Source organism: Typopeltis vanoorti, chromosome 2 (genome assembly GCF_054136105.1).
Source record: "Typopeltis vanoorti isolate ZY-2024b chromosome 2, IOZ_Tvanoo_1.0, whole genome shotgun sequence".
Lineage (NCBI taxonomy): Eukaryota > Metazoa > Arthropoda > Arachnida > Uropygi > Thelyphonidae > Typopeltis > Typopeltis vanoorti.
Genome location: NC_143550.1, coordinates 115388004 through 115408331, shown reverse-complemented (window position 1 = coordinate 115408331; position 20328 = coordinate 115388004). Strand labels below are relative to the sequence as shown.

At 34.8% G+C, this 20328-nt stretch overlaps 1 protein-coding gene across 1 annotated transcript in view; it reads right to left on the bottom strand.

The window, feature by feature from the left end:
- LOC150109359 (uncharacterized) overlaps positions 1-20328 on the bottom strand; it is a 116005-nt gene that overhangs the window by 54074 nt on the left and 41603 nt on the right. The window contains exon 6 of the mRNA XM_090407662.1: positions 4008-4078. Within this exon, the coding sequence (XP_090263788.1) occupies positions 4008-4078 (71 nt within the window). The remainder of the gene's footprint in view (positions 1-4007; positions 4079-20328) is intronic.

Genomic DNA, 20328 nt, shown 5'->3' with positions numbered 1-20328 from the left:
AGGTCTCCAATATGAATGGTGGAGATCTCACACAAGAAAATGAAATTCATCTCCTACCTAAAAACAATTCATAAGCATCAATGTCCACACTTGGATTCAAACCTGCCAAGCAGGATGGCAAGCTCTTTATTGCAAAATAATTAAACAAGGATGAAATCAAAATCATTTAGTAAAATTATGGAAAGTAGAAAACATTTCTTTGTATAGACTTAATACAACATATAAAGAATGGTTTACTTTTTTTTATGTGTATTTTTGACACACACCCATTAGTATAAGGGATTTTTTAAATTATTTTATTTATTTATTTACATAATCTGAAAATACTTGCTGTACAGAACAAACAAACTTGAGTGTAGCAAACTTCATATGTAGCTTATAGTGATGTGAAGATTACATTGATGTAGCACTCTTCAGGGCAGTGTGGTGGTGGTGGTGTTGCACTGGGTAACAAAATTCATCTCTCAGCTAAAGACATTCACATGATTCGAACATACAGCCTGGTTGAAGAGTGCAATGACCAGGATTACACATAAACCTAAATACAGAATATATAATAGCAATGATATGGAGAACCCTGCCATGTAGAAATAAAGAAATTCTGATACCACTGTGTCAGAACTCATATGGATTACTGTGCACAGATTTGATCACTGGGTTTTCGTGGTGATGAGGATATGTTAGAAAGAATCTAAAGAAGTAAAACTGGCTAAATAAAAGTCATGGGAGGACTTTGGCAAGAATATAGAAAATAAATATCAAGAAGGTGGCAAGATATTCTGGAAGTTGTTGAAGAAGCTCAGAAATAGAGGAAAGACTGCTGTAAAAGGAATTAGAGATGATAAAGGTGACATGAAAACAGGAGAAAAAGATATCCTTGATGTATGGAGTAATTACTTCGAAAAGTTGCTAAATGAAACAAGCAGTGATGACACAGTGGTAAAAAACACTGACCAGGCATGGATTCAGGAATACATATCCATACTTGAAGTAGAAAAAGCCATCAAAAGCCTGAAACGTGGAAAATGCAGCAGGAGTATATGATGTTTGACTAGAAATGCTCAAGTATGGAGTATAAAAGTCATACAGTGGCTGCACAGCATAGTTCAGAAGGCTTGGACAGAGGGACAAATTCCAGATGATTGGAGTAGAGCTCTCATAGTACCTATATATATATAAAAAGGGAAATAAAACTGAATGTGAGAATTACAGAGGTATTTCACTACTGAGTGTTCCTGGTAAGATATATGCAAGTATACTTGAGAGACGGTTGAGAAGGATTGTGGAAGAGAAGACTGGTGAAGAACCAGCTGAATTCAGGCCAAATTGAGACTGTCAGGATCAGATTTTCAGTTTACAACAGATAGCTGAGAAATCATAGGAATATAACAAAGATCTGTATTTAAGTTTTGTCGATCTAGAAAAGGCATATGACAAGGTGCAAAGAGAGAAGCTATTCAAAATGATACAGTTATATGGTGTTAATGAGACATTATATCAAGCAATACTTAGTCTTTATTTGAGTTGTAAGTCAGCAGTAAGAATTGAAGGAAGTACAGGAAGATGGTTTAATGTTAAATTTGGTGTCAGGCAAGGCTGTACATTATCCCCTCTGTTATTCATTATCTATATGGATCACATTATGAAGGAAAGTGGTATGAAACCTGATATCAAAATTGCAGGTGTTAATCTCAGCTCTTTGCTTTATGCGGATGATGTTATACAGTGGTATCTCGCTAATCCGAACCTCTTTAGTCTGAACCCTCCAGTAATCCGAACTGCAGATTGAAAGAAAAATTTTTTTATTTATGACGTATTATTAATTTGTGTACTATTTTTTTTAATAATTATTATTTTAACTATTATTATTTATTGTATTATTATTACAGTACAGTATAACTATGGTGATACACAAAAAGAGGAAATTCAAAATGTGCATAATTTGGTTAAAAATATAAATCCAGATATTGAAATTTCTCAAACAGATATTATGGAATGGATTAAAGATAGAACTGAAAGTGAAACTGAAATGAAATCAGATACTGAAATTATAAATATCACGCTACAGAATGAATTAGATGACGACAAAGAACTTGAAGAAAAAAAAGTAAAACGTGAAGGGCAGCTGACAGTTTTAATGTGTAGAGAATGGGCTAAGCAGAATGATACGCCATTCCACAAAATTTTATTGCTAATGCAGCTCCGAGAAGAAACATTTGAAAAAGTTTAGCACAAGAAGCCAAAGAAAATCAATGACTTTTTTACAAAGAAATCAAAAAACTTTTTTTGTGTTATTTTGTGAAACTTTTTTGTGTTGTGTACCAGAAAGTGATATTTTTATGCAAATTAATTTATATACTGAACTATGCAATTTTATTAAATCAGAATCCTCAACAATACAGTTACATACAAACTAAATGTTTTACTAAAATAAACTTGTGTGCTGTATTAATTTTTATTTTTTACATTACAGTACAGTAGCTTTTTTTCTGTCAGTTACTTCATTTATTTACAGAATTAAATTGATGTACTAGAATCTGATTATTTTTGTCTTAAATGCTAGTTATTGTTGTCTCTTGGGGAAATATTCGTTGATCCGAACTTTTCGCTAATCCAAACGAGCACGGTTTTTATTAGTTCGGATTAGCGAGTTACCACTGTACTTCTAAATAAATCTGCTATAAGTCTGCAAGATTCCCTGACTAAATTGAATAACTGTTGTAATAGATATGGTATGAAGGTCAGCATTTAAAAGACAAAGACAATGAAAATAGGCAGAAGCATTGAAAATATCAACTGCATTTTGAATGGAGAACCTATAAGTAAAATATTTCAGCTACTTAGGCAAGATTTTTTGTGAAGATGGTAAATTAAATATAGAAATAGACAACAGAATCAGCAAAGCTGGTATGGTAGGAAGTCAATTGAATAAATTTATATGGAATAAGAGGAAAATTAGCCAAAACACTAAATTAGCTGTATACAAGACAGTGTTCAAACAAATTTTAACTTATGGATCTGAAAGCTGGGTTAGAAGTAAAACACTTGACCAAAGACTAGAGACATGAGAGTCCTGAGAAAGATTAGAGGCGTGAACAGATGGCATCAATGGCAATATCATATTAAAAACGAGGATATTAAGAAAGAATTTGATATTGTCAGCATCCAGGAATGCATTACCAGAGCTAATCTCAGGTGGTGTGGTCACTTAAGCAGAATGGGATAGGAAAGATTAGCAAAACAAGTGTTTTCTGCCAGGTTGGCTGGAAAAAGATCCAGAGAGAAGACCAAGATATAGGTGGATTGATCCAGTAAAAAGTGCCTTAGAAGAAAAAATATAAGACCTGATAATATTGGAGTCTTTACAGGTAACAGACTGATTTGGAGAAAAATTGTAGATAGTAATGGTGTACATTTTTCATGTAGTACTATCATATCCTGTACACCCCTTGAGGGTATATATATCAGGAATTTGATGATGAAAGAAGATTCACAAAGATGGTCAGTAGTCTTTGGAATGCAGAGTATGAAGAGAGATTTTAAGAGAATGTAAATTGCAAAGCCTTGTGAATAGGAGGAGGAGAAAGGGGGGGGTTGATAGACATATGTCAGTCAGGGTTTTTTTTATCAGATTAACATGGAAGATATTTTTCACAGAATGGGAGAGGGGGATTGAACAAGAGACCATCCTCGGAAACTGTGTAAGGAGGGTGTGAGCAGAGGAGTGAGGAGAAGGTTCTTACATGAAAAGTGGTAGGTAAGTGTAATGCATTACATGAGTGCGTTGTAAATGTAGACACATTTAACTAGTTTGAGGCACGGTTGGGTCTCTTCTTAAGAAATGTATATACCTTTCTAACAAAAGATCAGTACATAAAAATAATAATTTATCACTATTATTTTCTAAAATTTTTAAAAAGTTGATCCTCCACATTAAGAAAACCTTGAATATCTCCCTGAGATACACACATGCTACATATTTCTGAACACAAAGATTGCAAAATTACCTTTGTTAATTACACTGACATCCAGCTGGAGTTTCTTCCCATTTATGCTTACTGTATACCTCAGTTCAAACCTGCAAAAAAAATTACAATCTATAAGAGAAATGATATATAACACCTGCCATGAATATTGTGGCAGGATATCTTCAGAGGTATTTTAATGAAAGTATGAGGGGGTCTGAAAAGTTCTTGGCCTCAACCGCAGATGGCAACACTATCAGCAAGATTTTTTTTTTCCTAAGTTGGTACATGTGTCTTAAGCATCCATGTGAAACTGCAAGTCATTCTATCAAGTAGTTTGTTATATACAGCTGTCTGAAGCAAAAGTGATGTCTATATCCCTTGAAATGGATAAAACTGAGTATCATGAGGTTATAAAATTCTTTGTAAAAGAAGGTTTAAAGCCAAAAGAAATTCATTAGAAGTTCATATAAGTTTATGGGCACTCTTCTCCTTCATTTTTGATAATTAAGAAATGGGCTGCCGAGTTTAAACGTGGCCATACCAGCCTTGAAGATGATCCACATGAAGGACGTCCAAAAAAACTGCAACAGCACCAGAAATCATTATGTATTGGATGACCAGCGCATCAAAGGGCGTGAAATTGCTGAGACTATAAGCATTTAAAAGAAAGTGTAAGATATATTTTGCATAAAGAATTGCAAATGAAAAAGCTTTGGCCAAGATGGGTATGCCACGCTTGCTCACAGCAAATCAAAAATGAACTCAGATGAAAATCTTTGAACAGTGCTTGAAGGGTTTTAACATGAATAAAACTGATTTTGGGTATCGATTTATTACTATGGATGAGACATGGATTCACCATTACACACCAGAATCCAAACAGCAGTCAAAACAGTGGACAGAAACCAGTTGTTCAGCAACAAAGAAGACAAAGTCAGTTCCATCAGCAGGAAAGGTCATGGCATCAATGTTTTGGGATGCTAAAGGCACTTTGTTTATTAATTATTATTATTATTATTATTATTTTTGGACTACTCCGGGGAGTCCTTAGACTCATCGAGGGAGGCCCTAAACATCATCTCCACACAACTATACGACATTCTCACAGTATCTATCATACCTTGCCTTGAACTCGCTCACTGTCATAGCACCCACAACAGACTCAGGCAGCTTATTCCACTCATTTACCACTCTGAAAGTAAAGAACCCAGCTCTAACACCACTGCTAATCACACTCTTGCCCAGCTTCCATAGGTGTCCCATAGTTCTCCCACCACCAGTCCTGATCTCAAAAATATCCTCTGAATTAATCTTATAGAATCCTTTTAGCAATTTGAATGTCTCAATCATATCTCCCCTTTTCTGCCTATCAACTAGTTTCTGCAACCCACAAATCTTCAACCTGTTCTCATATGGTTCATTCCATAGACCTGTTATCATCTTAGTCACTCGCCTCTGGATCCTCTCCACCTCCTCCCCATCAAGAAGGAACCGAGGTGACCAAATCTGGGCACAGTAGTCAAGATGAGGTCTTATTAAGGCTCGGTACAGAGGTACAATAACTTGCTTGTCTCTGCTCGTTAAGGTATTTTTCAACAACTAAGTGAGTTGATGAGCTGATTTAGCTACTTTCGCAATGTGCCCCCTAAACTTCATCTGCCTGTCCACCAACACTCCCAAGTCCCTGGCCTCATCAATCGCTTGGAGTATAGTTCCACCCACGTGGTATACTGCTGCTAATTTTTTCACCCCAAAATGCATAACCTTACATTTTGTCACATTAAATTGACATCCATTCTCCTTAACCCAGAACTCCAATCTATCTAAGTCATCCTGCAAGACTTTCACATCTTCTGCATTCACTATCACCCTACCCAACTTCACTATCACCCTACCTATCAGCGAACAAATGAACTGTTCTGCTCAGATCTTTCCCTATATCGTTAATGAACAAATTAAACAGCAGTGGTCCAAGAACAGAACCCTGCAGCACACCACTAGTCACAGGCCGTCTTTTGGACTCCACTCCTGAATAAACCACTCTTTGATATCTCTCCATCAACCACCCACCTATCCATCTCACCAACCCTATATCCATTCCCATATGTTGTAGTTTATGGATTAGAATTCCATGTGGCATCCTGTCAAACGCCTTTGCCAGGTCCAGCAGTATCACTGTAAACCCATTTCCCTTATCCAGTTCAGCCGTCACCTTGTTATAAAACTTGAGCAAGTTACTCAGGCATGATCTACCCTTTACAAAGCCATGCTGTCCCCTGTACAGTATCTCATTTTCATCAATCCATTCCTGTATTTTTCTCTTGACTACTTTCTCCAAGACCTTGACAACAACTTCTGATATGCTGATCGGTTGGTAATTTGCAACCATAGTCTTGGATCCTCCTTTATGCAGTGAAACTATTTTCCCCTCTTTCCATGCCTTCGGGACTAAACCAGACCTGAGACTCAGATTAAACAATATGGTCAAGGGCTCTGATAATTCCTTAGCCGCTTCATGCAAGACCCGTGCCGGTATACCATCCAATCCCACAGATGTATTCACATTAAGGTTCTGTAATAGACTATTCACCTCCACTTCATTCATCACAATTCCCATATAAACTAATGGCTCCTTCATTTTTTCAATGTCTTCACCTGGATGATATACTTTTGAAAAGTGCGTGCTCAGTAACTCCACTATATCGACTGGTTCAGTGACCTCCTTACCATCGTCATTCCTTAAAATCATTTTGCCATGTACAGTTTTTTTCTTGCTTGCAGCATATTGAAAGAACTGTTTGGGATTCTCTTTTGCTTGCATAGCTAGTTTCCTTGAAAAGGAAAATTAATTATCTTGAAAAGGGTAAAACAATAACCAAGGAATATTATTCCAATCTTCTAACCAGACTAGTCAAAAAAACTCATGAGAAAAGACCTGGTTTGCAGAAGAAAATAATCATTTTTTAACAGGGCAATGCACCTGCCCATAAAGCTGTTTTGGCAATGGGAAAATTAAGGGATCTGCACTATGAATTGTTGAAACATCCACCCTATTCTCCAGATTTGGCTCCCTCTGACTTCTATCTCTTCTCAAAACTAAAACTCTTCCTTGCTGGTCAGCATTTTACTTCGAATCAAGAGGCGATTGCAGCTGTAGAGGGATATTTTGCAGATCTTACCGAGAACCACTATAGGGATGGGATAATGGTGCTGGAGCATCGCTGGAATAAATGTATTAGTCGAAAAACAGAATTATGTTGAAAAATAAAAATAATTTTGAAATGAGTTTTTTCATTGTTAGGCTGAGAAATTTTTAGACCACCCTCGTATTATAACAGGCGATTTACTTGCATATAAAACTATGCTAGTATAATCATAGAAATTACATTTCTCATGACATACAAATTAGGAGATTAAATTTCACTAGTCACGCAATTACATTCTTTTTTTTATTGTTTACCCAAGTGTAAGCAAACAAAGTTTGAAAGTGAATATTACAGGTGATTTATTTGCATATAAAACTATGCTAGTATAATCATAGAAATTACATTTCTCATGACATACAAATTAGGAGATTAAATTTCACTAGTCACGCAATTACATTCTTTTTTTTATTGTTTACCCAAGTGTAAGCAAACAAAGTTTGAAAGTGAATATTACAGGTGATTTATTTGCATATAAAAATATGCTAGTATAATGAAGGAAATTACATTTCCCATGACATACAAATTAGGAGATTAAATTACACTAATCACGAAATTACATTCTTCTTTTTATTGTTTACCCAAGTGTAAGCAAACAAAGTTTGAAAGTGAAGTATCTTCACAACTACACTATTTGTACAAGATGTGTATATAGAAATGTGTTAATTGCTATGCAATGTACATCCAAAAGGAAGATGTGTACATTGTTGTGCATTTTATAGGAAGGATCACTACTCAGACCACTTTTGACCTCTGAGGTCTCATTAGTGGGAGCTAGACCAAAGTTACTACAGTTGAATCAATATAGTCATATATTTTCCATTAACAAATAGCAAAATGGTGTTTTGCCATTAATATATCACTATTTTTGATATAGAAATTATATCAGAATGTAATTTCTTGTCTAGTATAATTTACTTTGTAACCAAAAAAAAAAAAAAACTTTTTACAAATTAGAAAATTATTAAATACATTTTATGAATGTAGCTCATATTGAACACTTAGATACCTTCCATGAAGTATGCAGTTTTCTCTAGGTAGGAAATGAATTTCATTTTCTTCTGTGTGAGATCAACACCTTGCATATTGGAGGCCTGAGGTGGCTTGAAAAATTTCCATGTTTGGTCTCTAGAGTAGGATTTTCCAGATTATATAATAAATCTTTAGCTCATACAATGCACTAAGTTTATAACCTTGCATTGGCAGGAATCACATAATTATGGTCACTGTTTTACTGAATATAGTCATCACCACAACAGCCCTATACACTAACAGTACAGCAAAAAATCCTGGAAATGACTCTGTGGTTCAAAAAAATGACAAACTGATGTCAACACAGGCAATAGCACTGCAGTGCTATTCACAAGAAGACAAATTTCCTCAGAGGGAGAAGTGAGCATGTTTGGCACCTCCGTTCTGTGGTAGCCAAATACTCAGGGGTAGTACAATTAGATAAAGGGCTTTGCTTCATGACCCATGTTGATCATGTCTGCTCAAAAGCAAATAGGACAATATGACAGCTGCCGATTGCTCAACTGACATAGCCAGCTGAACAAGGCTAAGATGGCTATGACAAGATGTTCATCAGGTTGTTCCTGACATATGGCTCACCTGCGTGGTTTCACATGCCAACAAATTACATGTTAACAAATTACAAATAATCCAAAAAAACAAATGTTTACAAATTGCACTCAACACAACACGGTTTGTAAGAAACTGTGTCTTCTGTGAAGTTCTTTGCAAATGATGATGCCATTTACCCTAAGTCATTAACCTATCAAGTGGTTGGTAACAATTAGAATAACACTGCAAAAACACAAATGTCCCAAAATTATACTGAACAGACAATTATTTTAACCTTACTCCTAGACATCTAAAATGGGTGAGCCAAAGGCTATAGCTCCCAAATTCGTTGTGGTCTACTGCTTAGCAATAGACCACCACAAACAAGCATCTTGAGACACATGTCCCAAAAAAACCTCACTAAACAGGAAAAGTTTTTTTTTTAAAAAAAAAAAAAAACTTATTGGCAATAATCCAGTGGGTGAGCCAAGTGCTCGCTAATAACCCTTAATCAAAGATTTCTTTGATCGAGAGACAAGGTACTACAGATCTAATCAATCCATCGTATCAGAACAGTTATCAGTTTACTGAATGCATCATGGGATGTTAATATCATTCCATCATAAATAAATACCTCCATAATGCAGTTATGAGGACCTTAGATATTTGTTTCCTTTTATTGGAAGAACTTGATTTCAAATCCCATCAAGGTTGTGAGTAACCTTAATAAGATCTTTTCATTTGATAAAGTGAGTTTGCTGGTGTCTCAGAAGTGTAATATTTTATTTCCTGTAACTCACATTTATACTTCAGATGGGTAAACTGACCAGAAAAATATAAGTGAACAGACTTCATTGTTGCAAATTATGAAGACTACCATGTTAAGAATAATTACTTTAATTTCCTGGCTTTTAAACCTTCATGTTAAGGTCATCATCTGTAGTGCTTGTGCACAACACACACACACACACACACACACACACACACACACACACACACACACACACACACACACACACACACACACACACACACACACACACACACACACACACACGCGACAAAATTGATTGGCTTGGCTGAGATATATTTTTGAAACAGATTAAATAACTAAAACATAAAAATAGAAACACTATTTTATTTTAAATAAACTGCACAACTAGTTTCATCTTCTTAGAAGACACTATCAGGTGCATAACATATATCAGTTCCGCTTAGCCATGTCAGCTAAAGTTCTCAAGAAAAATAAAATCAAAACTTCTTTCACTCCTCTACCCAAGCTCTGTTTCTTTGCCCAAACAAAAATATAAGAACTTAAAATATCCCAGCACATGGTTATGAAAGGTGGAACTGCAACATGGCTTATTTTGGCAAGACTGAAAAATCCACCAAGTTGCATCCAGAAGAACATAACAAGAGACATCACATATGTCAGAACCAGAGCCAGCACTCAGTCTAACCACATCCTCAATTCTGGTGATGCTAAAAGAAAACTCTAGCAATCTCCCAGTCATGTGGAAAAAAACAGAAAACATCTTTCGATGCTCTGATGAACTAGAAAGAAAAATTGTAGAATCTAAAGAAATCATCCTCAGTTCAGTGCATCTTAACACTAACCTCAGTTATAATTTCTTGGACTGTCATTGCACTGCTATCCAACTTTGGCATTCATGAGATCTTGAACGTGTGCATCCAACAATGAAGAGATACACAGAATGCCTTCATATGTTAATACGTTAGCATTTCAATATATAGATTTTCTCTCAGAATGTTTGTTGATACTTTTCTCATATTATGCACCCAAAGAAGTCTTCTAAGAAGACGAAACTAGTTGTGTGGTTTATTTAAAATAAAATAGTGTTTCTATTTTTATCTCTTGGCTTCTAGTCATCTAATCTTTCTGGAAAAAAATAAAATAATACACATACACACACATAAGGATAAGATATTACATTTCAAACAGTATGCCAAAGTGAAAAAGATTGGATAACTATTATTCTACTGGTTTGACATCAGTAGCATACCTACATCACAGCTATATACTATTACTTATAAGATCACCAGAGAACAAATTCATATTAATACTTTTAATACAGCAATATTGGTGGCCTAATCAATAATTTAACATTTATCAAAATGTTAAATTATTGATTAAGCAACCAATTATTGATTAAGCACATTTATTAGGTGGTCATGAACTTAGGAAGAAGCTTAAATATGTGCCATGACATAAAACACTGCAGAGTAAGGATGATAGGAGTTAGATGGATGAGTAATATCATTAAGCATGAGCCACAAAAGAAAAAAATGCTGGGGAGGATATATAAAGAGAAAGGTAATTCATGAACAGTACAAGGCTCAGGCAAGAAAAGTGACCAGCATAGCAAGGAAAGCAAAATCAGATTGTGAGAAGATTCTAGCCAAGCAGGCCAAAGAAAATCCCAAAGAGTTCTTTTGTTATGTGGCAAGTAAGAGGAAGAATGACTATGGAAGATTAACCTTAATGAGTGATGATGGTCATGAGGAAACAGAAGAGGATAAAATAGTTGAGTTACTGAGTGACCACTTTGCAAGGGTATATCATCCTAGTGAGGTTACTGCTTTAACCTATTTGACAGACACTAATCTGGGAACAGAGGTGGATGAACTGGAGGTTCTTAGGATATTGCAAAATCTCAATGTAAATAAATACAGCTGTGGGATTAGATGGGATATCAGCTAGGGTTTTGTCAGAACGTGCAAGGTAACTGGCAATACCTTTAACTAAGCTTTTTATTTAAGTGTCAGCTCTGGTAAATGTAAATGTTTTGTCTGTTAATGGGTTCAAGGAGAGGTATGATAGATTGGGTCTCCCACGATGAGTCTTTGGACACCATGGAGGTGCCCGTATAATAATAACAACTTGCAGATGTGATACAATGGCCTCACAGCTAGTTTTTGTTGTTGCTTCTGCAGGAATTCTAAGTCAACCAAACAAGTTCTCTCTGCAAAGGTAACCTCAGAACAAGTATCCCAAATTTGGGATAAATTAATGTAAACCATATTTTGAAATTAGGAGAGTGATTCACTTTTGGTACTACTAACTCCAAAAATAGCTTTTGAGATTTATAATGATTTCTATCTTAGAGTTTTCTTATTCAGCTTTGAAATAATGTGGGATTAAATATCCCCTTAATTTAAATAATTTTAACATCGCCGAAGTGAAGCCTTCTTTATTTCACTAATTTATCTGTGCACCTTGTTGATAACTCATATTGTAAAGTATTAAAGCTATTATTACTATAATCTTGGTATTATTTGGTCTATCTACTCACTGATGAGACCTCAGTAAAGGTTGAAACCGGTCTGGGTAGTGACCTATCTCCCTTAATGTAAAACAACATACATCTCCTAGGGGATGAGTTTTATATTAGGGCAAATACTAAGAATAACGATCCTAGCTTTATCCACCTTTACAACGAGTTGCCCAGTATTGTACCACCCAGGTGTTTGCTCACACTTGGACTCGCCAAACTTTTATACTTTGCTATATTCGGCATGAAACTCTTTGATTTCTATCTTAGAGTTTTCTTATTCGGCTTTGAAATAATGTGGGATTAAATATCTCCTTAATTTAAATAATTTATAATGACTATGTAGTACTATTGAATCTTATCTAACCACATGTATGGGAAGGGTGCCAAGCAGATGGTCCATCAGCCTATAAACTGCCATAATAGTAATTACTTTATAAATATTTCTTACGTTCTTCAAAGCAAATGTTAACAGTTTTTTTCCTATCTGTTCAAAATAGACCTGTAAGTAAGTGATACTTGAGTTTTCATGTATGGCTTATACATGTTGTGAAGATTACATTGATGTAGCACTCTTCAGAAGTATCCTGAATATAACAGACTGGAATACTTCTGCTTTATTTTCTAGGTTGGGAGAAATAGCATTTTATATATTTTAGGTATTGTAGACATTGGTTAAAAAAAAAAAGTCTGAGTTCAGTGAACAGTGCATCTATCATTAGAGCAAACAGGCATGGCTTCTTAATGTTTTAAGGATATATTGTTGGGCCTATGTGACGAAGTAATATGTTTAAGATGCTTTCCAGAGATTTTTTTTTAAATCAAACCAGCTTTCCTCCCTCTCTCCTCAACATTACCTAACAAAGAGAGCCAGCAGTTTGAACATGGTAGGGGGTAGTGGGAGAAGTATGTTTTTTGAAACTAAGCAGTCAGCAGAAACTAAACAACTGTCAGGATTTTGCAAAATGTACAACAAAGTGCAGTTTTGGATATTTAGTTTTCACTTGCTAACAATGTATCTAGCATATATAGGTCATGGTACTAAATCTGAATGAAATTAAAATGTGTTAATCTAGAAAGTTATTTTTGAATTTCGCAACAGCAATGAAGGGCTCTCTCCTAACTTCAACAAGTATAACTGCATCATTATTATTAATATTATAACAAATATCTGTGGAGTCAAAAGGCTCACTCACCTTCCCCACATTTTTGCCACTCACCTTCCACACTATATATAATTCTTTTTGTATTAATCTGGTAAAATCCCCTCCCTAATTTAAATGTTTCTATCATATCACCTCTTTTCTGTCGATCTACTAAACTGGCAATTTACATCCCTTCAACCTTTATTCATAACAACATTCCAGCCCTGGTTACTCCTTATTTCTACTTAGTTTGCTCCTTATCATAGCATAAATTTAAATCTGTACCACTATAAATTTGAAAGTTTGTTAAAGGAAAGTGCTGACCTTACTTCACTTTTAAAACTTAAATCAGAATGACTACCGCTTAGTATCTAAGATATATGAAAGTCTTATTCTAATCACAGATCATTAAAGTTTTTTTTTAATTACAGTTAATGAATAACTAATATGTTTCCTCAGTTATACCTTTGTGTTGTTTTATGTATAACATCATGCAATTCTTGCCATCAAATCAATCCATTATTCGCAAGCGCCTAAATTGAAAATCATCATGTTGAATGTGGGATCTACAATTTAGTTCTCACTACGGCTATTAACATCCTATGAATGGGGCTTATGTAAATCACCTAAACCTTCTAAAGCGAGCACAATAATACAAGAAAAGGAGTGAAAAACATCCTTTCCTTCATCATACAAAAACTTGGTATGGACAGAAATTTAAAGAAGCCTATGAAATATTGATTAACCACCCTGATCAATATTAATTATCCACCCTAACCAGTGGTGGCATAAAAATCTCAAGAATTTGGATGGCAAACATTCAGCCCACTTAGTTTTCCAGCAATCCCTGACTTTAGGACTCTAAACAATTTTTCAGTTTTTATTGGCCATTGTCCATGCCAGTTTGTTGTAATTTATATGTATATTTATATAAGTAATTTTTTTTTATTTCTATTTTTTTTTTTAATTTAATTTAATTTTTTTTTTTTTTGTGTGTGTGTGAACATGTTGCTTGCCAGCTTAATTTAATTTTGTAACCTAATAGATAATAATAATAATAACAGGATTCTAGCTTTGATGTAGTAAAGGTTTTTTTCCCCACCAGAGGTCAGGCCAATAGTTTTAACGGTTGATCAGTAACTTTAGCATACCATGTAGATGGTAGTGCAGCTTGTTTCTTTGTATATATATGTGTATAATCCAGATGATGACCTTGATGTGAAGGTCGAAACGTCAAGTGTTTCTTTTGGTTTATATTAAACTAAAGTTATACTCTATGCATGATAGTCATTTCCATAATTTTCATGATGAGTGAAAAATATATTTAAAAGCGATATATTATTAAAGGTCTGAATACAGAGTAGAGCACACAAACAATAGATTATTTAAAACAGCAATTGCTGTGTGATGTCATACATAGAACAATGCAAAGGAATAGCTGAGGAAACATAGTATTATTATAAAAATAAAATAAAATAAATCAATGATGTGTGACTAAAATAAGACTCTCCCTTATCTTCAATAGTGAGTGGCAGTCATTCTGATTCAGGTCTGGATGAAGTAGGGCTTCGGTGCTTTCTTTAAATAAAAGTTTGAACTTATGGTGGCAACAATGGAGTTTCATTTATTCCTTTGTGTTGTTCTACGTATAACATCACGTGACTCCAGGGCCGGCCTTCTGTATAAAGGGGCCCAGGTGCAAGAAACCTTTTGGGGCCTTAAAATATTTTTCAAAGGTAAAAATTAAAGGATTCGAAATAAACATATTGTAAAACCTCTTACCTGCAAATGATTTTGGCACAGGAAAACAAAAAAAATACATTAGAAATATAACAGGTTAACATAACGTTTACTGAACACAAAACAAAAGTATTAAATAATTAAAATAAATAAATATTTAACAAAAACAAAAGTAACCTGGCTCACCAACTAGCACACAAAAACTATTTACAATTAATTATTGTTTAAAGTAATGAAAAAAATAATTTTTTTCATTACTTTAAATTTTTTTTTTTTTTGCTTTGTCATTAATCATTTCCGAAAAATTACGATTTTTGACAATTTCCTTTTCGATGCTTAATATAGCAAGTGCATTTAAGCGTTCTTCGCACATACTTGACCAAAGATAATTCTTTATCAATTTTAATTTGCTAAAAGAACACTATAGTAACTGGTAACGTAAAGAAAATTTTCAATACAGTTAGCACATTTGGAAATAGTTTATTATAACTATTATTTAATATATACAGTATTGCAATAAGTCTTGCAAGTTATTTACATTTTTCTGGTTCAAGATCCATTCTCGTAACAAATCAATTTACTGGATTAAGTCTTCATTTACATCTTTACTATAATATTTTACAAAATCCCTTGAGTGGTTTTCTAGTTCATTTTTTTCTAATGTTTTTATATCAGTGATTAATTTAAAATAAGAAATAACATTGGGTATATTTTTAAATCTCTCATCTATTTGTACAATAACAGTATCAATCACAACGTTGAAAAAGTGACATCTAAATTCCTCTACTGGGTTTAGTAAAACTTCATCTTCTGCTAGTTTGGAAAATAATCTTTTTCTTTTTCAAATTCTTTTTTCAGGGAAGTCTTCAGAAATATTCAAGTTTCGTGCTTTCATTTTTGCGTCGTCTAAAAATGTGTTAAATTTTGATCTTAAATTTCGGATTTCATTTTTAATTTTATTCACTAAATTAAAAGCAGAGTCAAGAACAATTTTTTTTTCTTGAAATAGTTTGTTGATACTATTAATTTTTGACAATATTGTAAACCACACGGATAAGCTTAAAATAAATGGCATTTCTTGTAATGAATCTAGTAGACTTTTAGCTTTGGATACTGCTGTGTTAACATTAATTGCACCAATAAATTCTTTGAAGGCATTATACGTTTGTTCAAACTTGCTTTGACTGCGTCTACTTTGGCTTCCCAGTGAGTATCACATAATGGTTTAAGCATAATATTTAAATGCTTTTGTATAATTTCCCACCTTTTTGTAGATGCAGAAAATATACAGTATAAACGTTGCAATATTCCAAAAACGTTTTTACAATATATACTACTGGAAGTAGCATCACAAATTATCAAATTAAAAGAATGTGATAAGCAAGGTACATAAATTGCATGAGGGTTTAAACTAATCATTCTAGATTGTACGCCTTTATATGTTCCCTTCATATTGCTACCATTATCGTATGCTTGCCCTCTACAATTCATAATATCTAAATCAAGCTCACCTATTCTTTTTAAAAGCGAATTTGCTAGTCTTTCACCAGTCACATCAATAAATCCTATAAATGACTCATTTATAATTAATTTTTTGTCTACAAAAATCCATATTAGAAATTTACATATCTAATAATTATTGAAGTTTTTTCCTTGTGAGAAATATCAGGAGTACAATCCATTTGGATACTGTAATATATGACTGCTTTTATATCGTCTTTAATTTTATTAAGGACTTCATTACCTAATGCAGCAATAATTTCCTCTTGAAATCTATGCGCCAAATGATGCACAATTCTTTTTTTCGTATTTTTAATTCTGTTTACATGATCCATTAGCATAGGATCATATTTACTTAATAATTCTATTAAACTTAAAAAATTTCCATTATTTGGTGTTCCTATTGTTTCATGGGATCCTCGAAATCACAGATTATTACTTGCTAAAAATAGAATTCTTGTTGAGAGGCTTATACGCTGGTTAAACATGATATTTAAGGAATTGACAGCGTATACTAGAAATATAGATTAAATAAACTTTAATTTATACTTTCCGATATTTCGGCGAACGTCACGTTGCCATCTTCTTGGGAACTTACTACTAAGACACGTGCACACAAGTACTAATAACAGTAAATGAGACTAAAGCCAGGAAGCTAGCGTTTTCCTAAAGTCCTGATGGTGCCCCCCTGGCGGACTATATTGGTAGTTCTTGGCCTTTGGGCTGAAGTTCTTCTGATAAACATTTCCCAAATTTGGGGCAGTCTCATGCATCCAAATTTGTTGAGGTTTGGCATGTTCCTAAGGGCCAAGGCTGATTCCATGAATAGTCTTTCATACTTGAACTTGCTGCGGTGTATTACTGTGGCTTTCTTCCATCTTATTCTGTGGCGAGTATCCAGAGCGTGGTCTGCAAGCCCAGAGTGGCTGTACTGGTGGAATCAGATGTAATCCTTGTGTTCTGAGATTCTGATATTTGCTGTCCTGCCTGTTTGGCCAAAGTAGGATAGTTTACAGCAGCAAGGGACCTGGTATACACCAGGTAGGTCTAGGGGAAGTGGTTGGTCTTTGGTGGAGCGGATAAGGGATGCCAGTTTTCTATGTGGTCTGTAACAAGTGGTCAAGTCATGTTTTTTTAAGATTTTATTGATTTTTTCTGAGGTGCCTTGGATGTAGAGAATGGTGATGGATTTAGAGTAATCTTTATTGTGAAGGGGAGGGGGTGGTGGGTTGTGGATAACTGGGTTAAGAATTTTTTGGATTTTTTGGAGGGGGTAGCCGTTGGCTGAGAAAGTGTCACGGATGTGATTTAGTTTAGTGGTTAGGGCTTAACCATTAGAACAGATTATTTTTGCCCTGCTGAATAATGTTTTAATAACTCCATATTGTTGTGAGGGGGGGGGGGGTTGTTAATGATTGTATCTGCCTGTATGGGTGGGTTTTCTATAAACTGAGAAAACCAAGGTTCCATCAGGTTGGCGGGTGACTAGTGTGTCTAGGAAGGGGAGGTTATTGTTTTCCTCTTTTTCCAGGGTGAATTTGATTTTAGGGTGTTGGTTGTTTAAGTGTGTTAGGAAGGAGAGGAGTGAATCCGGGCCATGTGGCCAAATAGCGAAGACATCATCAACGTAGCGAAGCCATATGGTAGGTTTTTGTGGGGCTGAGTTTAAGGCTTTCTCTTCAAACGTCTCCATGACGTTTGAAGAGAAAGCCTTAAACTCAGCCCCACAAAAACCTACCATATGGCTTCGCTATTTGGCCACATGGCCCGGATTCACTCCTCTCCTTCCTAACACACTTAAACAACCAACACCCTAGAATCAAATTCACCCTGGAAAAAGAGGAAAACAATAACCTCTCCTTCCTAGACACACTAGTCACCCGCCAACCTGATGGAACCTTGGTTTTCTCAGTTTATAGAAAACCCACCCATACAGGCAGATACATTCACCAACAATCCCCCCCCCCCCACAACAATATGGAGTTATTAAAACATTATTCAACAGGGCAAAAATAATCTGTTCTAATGGTCAAGCCCTAACCACTGAACTAAATCACATCTGTGACACTTTCTCAGCCAACGGCTACCCCCTCCAAAAAATCCAAAAAATTCTTAACCCAGTTATCCACAACCCACCATCCCCTCCCCTTCACAATAAAGATTACTCTAAATCCATCACCATTCCCTATATCCGAGGCACCTCGGAAAAAATCAATAAAATCTTAAAAAAACATGACTTGACCACTTGTTACAGACCACATAGAAAACTGGCATCCCTTATCCGCTCCACCAAAGACCAACCACTTCCCCTAGACCTACCTGGTGTATACCAGGTCCCTTGCAGCTGTAAACTGTCCTACTTTGGCCAAACAGGCAGGACAGCAAATATCAGAATCTCAGAACACAAGGATTACATCTGATTCCACCAGTACAGCCACTCTGGGCTTGCAGACCACGCTCTGGATACTCGCCACAGAATAAGATGGAAGAAAGCCACAGTAATACACCGCAGCAAGTTCAAGTATGAAAGACTATTCATGGAATCAGCCTCGGCCCTTAGGAACATGCCAAACCCCAACAAATTTGGATGCATATGACTGCCCCAAATTTGGGAAACGCTTATCAGAAGAACTTCAGCCCAAAGGCCAAGAACTACCAATATAGCCCGCCAGGGGGCACCATCAGGACTTTAGGAAAACGCTAGCTTCCTAGCTTTAGTCTCATTTGCTGTTATTAGTACTTGTGTGCACGTGTCTTAGTAGTAAGTTCCCAAGAAGATGGCAACGTGACGTTCGCCGAAATATCGGAAAGTATAAATTAAAGTTTATTTAATCTATATTTCTAGTATACGCTGTCAATTCCTTAAATATTAGTTATCATAAAAATAGAATTACATCTACAATTCTTTGGAATAGTAATTTTAGACATTTCGTTTCTTTATTTATATTAATTTGATTTGTTCTGTCAACAATCGAACATAAATTAAACCTTTTTTAATAAATCTTGACAAGCAATAAAAGAATTAAAGTGACCAACAGAAAGCTCATCGTGTTGATTGATCTTTTCCACTTCTTTTGGAAAATAATACACAACAAAAGCAAAATAAGTCTTGAGCTTTTGAGAAAACTAACCAGCTGCAAAGCTGAGTTAAACCATTTGACATTTTTTTTTTTTTTTAAATAGTATGATGTAGAAAATGATCTACTTTCAACATTCTTAACGAATGAGTCTTGATGTTGTTGTTGTTTAGGTCCGGTTTTAACACAAAATAGTCTAAATTTATCAGTTATAATATTTGGTCACAAAGCTGGATCATTTATATTCACTTGATCACCATCATTATTATTGTTTTCATCGTTATTTGCTGTATCCAAAACGTTTGTATAATCAGATGCGTATTTTTCGACGAATCCCACAGTTTCTACATTTTCGTTGAAAAGTTGTGTAGCTTGTTTGGATTTTTCTTCTTCAGTTGAAGTTTGAATTGCAACTGCTGAAGTCGTAGCAATTTTGTTGTCAGATTTATTTTCTAGCCATGAAAACAAATCTACTTGTAACTTTTTGAGATTTTGCTTTTCTTCTTTTTTCTTTTCTGCTGATTTCCTTTTTTGACACTCAGAGAGATACTTTCTTGGCATGGACATTATGGGTTAGGCTTTGCCTGTCGAATAAGTAAATAATATTAAATATTTTTATTCCGTGAATTAACAAAAAGTTAAATATGTACATACTTTTTACAATATTACAAAATTTTAGAAACACTCAAGGAATGTGTTTATTTTTTTCATATGTTTGCTTCAGTACATCAGTTTCATCCTTATCTATCACTATTAACTGAGTTGAAATTAACTTAGTTGAGATCTAATCACATGCAGACAACACTTCATAATCCTGAATATTGATAATACATTTCACA